The 7586-nt window shown below is 34.9% G+C and overlaps 2 protein-coding genes across 2 annotated transcripts; both read right to left on the bottom strand.

Annotated features, from left to right (window-relative positions):
• Positions 1 to 768, bottom strand: LOC106333025 (glycine-rich cell wall structural protein-like). Its single transcript, XM_013771513.1, has one exon. The coding sequence runs from the start codon at positions 766 to 768 to the stop codon at positions 1 to 3; it is 768 nt and encodes a 255-aa protein (XP_013626967.1).
• Positions 769 to 4408: 3640 nt separating this feature from the next.
• LOC106323068 (ubiquitin-conjugating enzyme E2 32-like) lies at positions 4409 to 6552 on the bottom strand. Its single transcript, XM_013761239.1, has 5 exons — positions 6315 to 6552; positions 5967 to 6098; positions 5794 to 5878; positions 5526 to 5689; positions 4409 to 4990 (listed from the first exon to the last, which is right to left on the bottom strand). The coding sequence occupies exons 1-5, from the start codon at positions 6423 to 6425 to the stop codon at positions 4568 to 4570; spliced, it is 915 nt and encodes a 304-aa protein (XP_013616693.1). The 5' UTR covers positions 6426 to 6552; the 3' UTR covers positions 4409 to 4567.
• Between the last annotated feature and the right edge of the window lie 1034 nt (positions 6553 to 7586).

Below are 7586 nucleotides of genomic sequence, written 5' to 3'. Positions count from 1 at the left end.
TCAAAATCCACCACCACCGCCTCCTCCGGCACCACCACCAAACCCTCCACCAGCACCACCACCGCCAGCATGGCCTCCTCCTGCACCACCGCCAAAACCTCCACCAGCTCCTCCACCGTGGCCTCCACCTGCACCACCGCCGAATCCTCCTCCAGCACCACCACCGTGACCTCCACCAGCTCCACCGCCAAATCCTCCTCCAGCACCACCACCATGTCCTCCACCAGCACCACCACCGAACCCTCCACCAGCACCACCACCATGGCCTCCAACACCACCACCAAATCCTCCTCCAGCACCACCACCATGGCCTCCTCCGACGCCACCACCTTTGCCTCCACCAGCACCACCACCAAATCCTCCTCCAACACCACCACCGTGACCTCCACCTAAACCACCACCTTTGCCTCCACCAGCACCACCACCGAACCCTCCTCCAACACCACCACCGTGGCCTCCTCCAACGCCACCACCACCACCAAGACCACCACCTTTACCTCCACCAGCACCACCACCGAATCCTCCTCCAACACCACCACCGTGGCCTCCACCTAGACCACCACCTTTGCCTCCACCAGCACCACCACCAAAGCCTCCACCAGCTCCTCCTCCAAGACCACCACCACCGCCTTTTCCACCACCAAACCCACCTCCAGCACCACCACCTCCTAAAGTCTCCTTCTCAAGTCTCCTACATTCTGCTACTCCAATAATGAGCAACACAAGCATCAAAACCAATAACCCTAATCGCTTAGAAACTTTCCCCATTTCTTTTCGTTCTGCTTTTATTTTACAAAGTGTTGTTCTTTGTTCAGTGCGATTGGTTTACTCACCGTACTATACTTACTATGTTTATTTATAGGAGCAAAGAAATAATGAGCATTAATGAGAATTAGTTGAGGCCTTCATCATACACTAACTTGAATTTTTCATACAATTTCGCTATCTTTGATGCTACGATTTTCGCCAGTGTAATCAATGAGCGCTGAGCAAGTGTTCCTTTTTCAAATTGTAGCCTTGTCATGCTTTTCAACCCTATCAATTTGTTTAACTAATCTCTACAAAAAAGGTTCATGTGTCGAGAGTATTTTTTTTATCACCGACTAAGTCAGCCTAATGAAAGATTTTTTTTTTTTTTTTTTTTTTTTGTCACTGGGCGCTCTCTGGAATCCCGGAGGAGTCGAATCCGTGTGCCTTGGGATCCAGTTCACTGTAGTGTTTTACCACTAGGCTATTCTGTCCCGGCTAATGAAAGATATACCTTGATCTTATCTCCTTCTCCTATGCAGAATTTTAAATATGTTCCCCAACATGTTTAAAATTAAGATTAAGCTTGTTTATGTTAACGCAATCTAATGTTGCAACCTTGATTCCATGCTGACACATGCAATACTAAACAAATGTTTACAATCCAAAAGTGGAGTGGTTTTTAAACATTGATGAAAACTAAGATTGTAAGAATAACATCTCAAAATAAGTCACGATCTATAGTTTGGTTGTTTCATTTCTATTGTTCTTATCCATATTTATATACTGTATATGATTTTCTACGATGTATGAGTAATGAGTTGTAGGGATAGAAATATTAGAAGATTGTACAGGATATTGAGTAGTAGAAAACGAATAAAAAGAGCTTTCCACTGTGAAAATGGGTGACGAGAAATTCAAAGTAGGTTCGAAAACTGTCGGGTCAGGGCTGGTGGTAGAATTAATTAAGATTCGTCTCTGTTTTCAGCGTCTCAACCACTTTACCACTTGGTTTACATACATTTTGATCTTCTTTTATCATAGTCATGGAGTTTATAATCATCCACAAATCGTTATCATTATGATCTGCCGACAAACTTTAATATTCATTTTGACTACAGACTGAAAATCATGACTATTGTAACCAAACTGGTGTGCAAATTTTTGTACTTTCGTTTGCGCGTACCAAATTTTTTTTTTTTAATTTGAAATAAACAATTTTAGTCTTTATTTGGGTTGGTTGCAACTGTTTAGTAAAGATATTGGTTTTATGGCTTCATCTAATCATATCTTGTTATAATGCTGCCACTCCACCTTTCACATCATTACAATGCTGAGGCTCAAAAAAAAATTTTACTATGGGTTCGATTGGTTGACATGTAGTATTAAAATTAAATTACAATAAAAAATTATAAATTGATGTAATTTGCATTAAAAACTATGTGGTAAAAACTGTAAATTTATGTAGTGAATTTGTTGTAAAAATTTGAGTTACAATTTTATCAAAAAAATTGATTGGTACTCTTTTTAACGTATAAATTGTAGTATGTATTATTTAAAAAATAAATAAATAATATATAATATAAATTAAATAAAAATAGAAAATTAAATTAAATTTAAATAAATATATTCAAATATATAGAGAATAGTTAATGTACATAGATTTTTAATTAAGAAACAAAATTGATAATTAACAATTAAAATCATAGGCTATAACTTTTTAATTATAAAAAAAATTAACAATTAAACTATAAAAAAATTGGATTAACTAACTAGAGTGAGATTTGTTTTTTAGAAAGTCTTTGGCTAACAAGTAGGTAGATTATTAAATTACCAAAATATTGTATTAATTAATAATAAGTAAACGTACAACCATATCATCATGTATTATAAATTTTTTTAATCTATTAAAAGGGATAAAAAAGGACGTGGGGGTAGTTAATAGAAAACCAAAAAAATATTTAACTCAAGTCTTAACACATGAGATTTTTGTTGATGTTGATTTAAGATTTGATTTATCACTTTTACAAAGGATATAACTCAAAATAGTAACTCACCAATAATACATCATAACTCAAATCTAATATCAAAAATTCAAAACTAATTCATGACTGGTAATATTTTTGATTTTTATGCGTAACTCAAACTAAATCAACTCTTACACATATTAACCCAATCTTTTTATATGATGTTAGTTTAACTTTTGAGTTATCAATTTTATAAAGAGTATAACTTAACCCTAATATATTATAACTCACTTATAACTTAAGCCATAATATATTATAACTCACTCATATATATTCAAAAAAAATAAAATTTATTCATTAGTAATAATATTTTAGAGTTAAATTAAATTAAGTGTAAGATATATTACCAATCAAAGTCATTATTTTTAGCGGTGACACAAAACCCCCCATAGGGATTGGAAACTTCTTGACAATCTATTTGCACACATCATCTAAGTTTTAATTCAACTAGTAAAAATTCCTAATATTCGATAAATTTTTATCATCTATATTATTATTTGAGAAGTAATTTTGATGATTGTCATATTATCCTTGAATTTAGTCTATTTCATTATTTTTAATAAATAATTTTAATGATTTAGATGATAATTTATCATTTATATATATTTGGGATAATATATAAATGAATATTATCAAATTCTGGAGATAATATCATAGTTAAGTTTATTTTATATTTAGTTTAGTAAAATTAAACTGAATAAATTTTAATACATATATATTTGTGTCATTATACTATATGAGCAATACATGTTTTGTAATTTATTTGTTTTTTAGTTTTTGTCATATTATTTATGGTCCAAATTGTTGATAATATATGATGTTTATTGGGTATTGTTATTTTGTTTACGCTTTATGTGTTGTGAATGTTTCCGATGCTTTCAAATTCAATGATATTCTTTTTAACCCACAATTCGAAGAAGTGACTGATTTTAAATTCAAGTTGACTAATGATAGTTGGATTATTACTAAAGAAAATTTTGATTCAAAATATACACCTCTTTAATAAAAAGCTGAAACTAAACCAAAATTTAATAAATCAAATGCCAATATGAATAGTGAAGTAATATAATTTATGATATTAATTTATAATTTATATCTAATTTAATAAATTAAAAAAAATATATTCATATAAAAAGTTATTAGGCATATATATTAATCCGCACAAGTAATATAAAAAATTTATTGTGTGGACCGACACCTAGTTAAAAGTATTACAGAATATCCTACGTGCATGGTTGAGAGTATTTGCAGCCGTGCGGGGCAAAGCTTAAGCTGTAGAGTATATTTCACCTGATTTCGAGTTTAGCTTGTTTACTCACATGTTAAAATAGTAAAATAGTTGGTTGTTACTCGCACGATAAGATATTACTATCTTGCATTTAGTTGGTTGGGTTTATAAAAATTCTAAAAGGCCGTAAAAAGAATAAGAGATGACAAATGAACTAATATCATCACAAGACGTGAAGAACAATAAAGAACAACTGTTTGAACGCCGTACGGGCATCGCACACAGCAATACAGCATCCCCTAAAGCAGCTGCACAAGGATGTATTGCAGCTGGAGAGTTGTTCATTTTCTAATAAATGTTTGTGCTATCAGTGGTTTGGTTTGTCGAAATCAATTAACACAAAACAAATCAGAAAGAAAAAGTTTTTAGCACACTATCAAAGAAACTCATTTAGTATAATTAATTACTTATTTATTCATTTACGTAATAGATACATATGATATATAAATACTTCCAACTTTTGATGCTTTCTTCGTCCACATCTCCCAATCTTTGAGTTAAGCGTTCACGACTCATCCATAAACAGAGCGCCGTGACCACTTGACCTTACCAACTTCTTTAGCAAAAGAACCACTATCGCAATCGTGAGTCCAACCGCTGCCCACGTGAACAGCCTGTCATCACCCCTTCTCTGAGCCGCCCTAACAGCAACAGTCGCTTGCTCCCTCTGCCTCACCAAACCGTTTCTGTTGTCTCCCGCTGCAACATTTTCCCCTGCATTTGCTCCAGGAACAACTGTCTGACCTGCCTCTTCAGCGATTTGATCGACTCCATTCTCTTCAACAGCTGTAACAGGTTCGGCTGTAGCAGCTTCAGTGTCCTGCGGCTTGGTTTGGGACTGACCATCCGAATCAGCAGAAGACGTTTTGTTACATTCCTCAGGATTAGGTTTCGGAGAAGGTGTCTTGCTGAGCATGTACTGATGAATCTGCATATACCAATCATAAACAATATAACGTTATACCCAGATTCTTTATCAACCTTACTTAAACCCATGTCAAAGATGTAAACACGTCGCCAGGTCTCTAAAATCAAATGAGATTCTTAATACTACTTTTGGTCAACACTTATATTTATTCCGGCAATGATGTTTTTTTCCAAGCTACTAACTTTCAACTAGGCCTTGCTTGCTTCAAGATCAACAATTCTTGTTGTAGCATCATCTAAAGTATACATATCTAACAAAATTCTAACCGTAACAAGTTTGCATAGTTGCAATCCAAACACACCATAAGTAAACTGAACCCTTTTAGGATGAATAATCATTCACTTAGTCTTACACGGGCCAAGAGGTGTTCATGTCGTTTAATTAGAAAAAATATAGTCAGATGTTCAACTAATATGTTGGATAACCAAAAAGCACTCTAAAAATGAAGCTAAATGCTCCTTCAGAATAATGTACATTGGTGGATCAGAAGTTCAAATAAAATGCTCTCAAGGAAGGGTGATATAGCGGGACATACCTCATCAATAACTTTTTGACGCTCAGGAGAACCATATTTGGGTGGTGACTCGCGTGATTTAGTGGCAAGTGCACGTCTCTCCTCCTTGGGGTAATCTACAGAGCCTATTGCTCCACTGGGGTTTGAAGGCATGAACGCAATGAGAGCCACCAAAGCAGTCCGAACTGACAAACAAGCAAGAACAAATTCTCAGAAGCTTAACAATAATAGTATGCATCAGTAATCATTTGCTTAGCATGGTCGACATTAAAAGAGTGTAGAGTTTTACCACTCCATGATGGCTGCCAATGCTCGGGATGGTAATTAGAAATACTCAAGCAAATCTTGGTGTTAGTTTCAAAACGACCACTAGGCTGAAACAAGAGCATAAAAAGATTCAATCAGAGATCATAGATAGTCTCCCTGAAACACATGTGCGTGATTGATACAAGAATCTCTTACGGTCAATAACAAGAAGGAAGGAGGTTTGAAAGGATAATCTGAAGGCAACTGAATCCTCCCATGATAAATCCCTCCTTCAAATTCAGTCTCGCTAGGGCCTCTGATCGCGAATTGCCACTCAAATATATTCTCCTGCGTTCACAACGGATCATGTTAACTATTTAAACATCACAGATCGAAAGAACGGTTATAACATTGCATACAACCATAAGAATCGGAGCTAGAAAGGCTAAGGTTAATTAGAACGGAGCTTGTTAGTTCGATTTCAAGAGCTGTGAATGAGAAACAACGCCGATTGATAAACCCTAATCGAAACAGAAACGTTGGAGATTACGCATCGATCTATACCTCGAGGGGAAGAGACATGAAATCGTCAGAGGGATTAGCTTGCATCTCCTTAACCTCCTGGAGAATCCTCTTCACCGCCGGGTTCTTCCGGTTATATCTCTCGTCCGCCATGTTCTCGCCCAAGATCTGATTCAATCCACCGCTTAAAGTCTCGATAATGTCAACAACACAAACAGAAGATATTATATTTTGAAATTAATATGAGTGGGAGTTAGTAAATATCGGAGTCGAACGAGATTACATTGTTCACCACGTCATCGTCTCGCAAGAATGATTACGTGGCAACCGTTGATTGGACCAAAAGAAAGTATGATTAATCGTTATTTAAAGTAACCAACGATCTGTAGTTTGCCACATCATCACCGATCTATAATCGCTCATCCATCTTCACATTGTGTAAAGACTTTACTGGGCTTATTCTATAGACACTAAGCCCAATAACAATGCGTCGACGATGGCTTTCGGTCTGTCGGGAGCTCTCGCTGAAACTTTTATATCTCCATGTAATTTGTTCTAGGGATGGGAATTATTATTTGGGATTCTGATCCGATCCGAGCTTCGCTCTGAAAATAGGATATTCAAAATGTCTGGATCTGGATCTACGTAGTGAAATTTTGGATCTGTCAAAACCAGACTTCAATCCGGATATTTGTTTTTAAGTCCGGATCTGGATTCGAGATTTTAAATATATTAATTTTTTAGTATTTTTTAAGTCATAATTCCAACTGATCGGCCGGATACCCAGATTTGTTAGAGTCATCGGTTACATAATTTTAATAGATTCTACTGCCTCTGTTTCATTATAAGTGTTGTTTTAGGTTTCGACTCACGGATTAAGAAAACAATTAATTTTGTACATTTCCTATAAAAAAATACTATTACCTATACACTTAACCATATTTTAACCAATAGAAAAATAAATTTTGCATTAAAAATCGAAAAAAACACTTATTTTGTAACAAAAAAATTTTTCTAAAACGACACTTAATATGAAACGGAGAGAGTAGCATTTGTTGCAATTTCAGTGTTATTAAATTATTAGTTTCAAACTTTAATCAAATGATCCATCATACTATTAATTGAAAAAAAATTAAAAATAATAATAATTTGATTGACCGAAATATGATGTGGCTAAAATGACGTCTATTGATGTGTCAAATGTGATTCAATTCTGATTGGACTTGTAATTGGACAAAAATCTAATTTAAATAAATAAGATATTTAGAGCATGATTATCCCAAAAACCCATTTAGGGGTTTTTATTTTTTTTTA

This window comes from Brassica oleracea, chromosome C1, assembly GCF_000695525.1.
Source record: "Brassica oleracea var. oleracea cultivar TO1000 chromosome C1, BOL, whole genome shotgun sequence".
NCBI lineage: Eukaryota > Viridiplantae > Streptophyta > Magnoliopsida > Brassicales > Brassicaceae > Brassica > Brassica oleracea.
The sequence above is the reverse complement of the archived record's forward strand: the minus strand, read 5'-3'. Positions and strand labels throughout refer to the sequence as shown.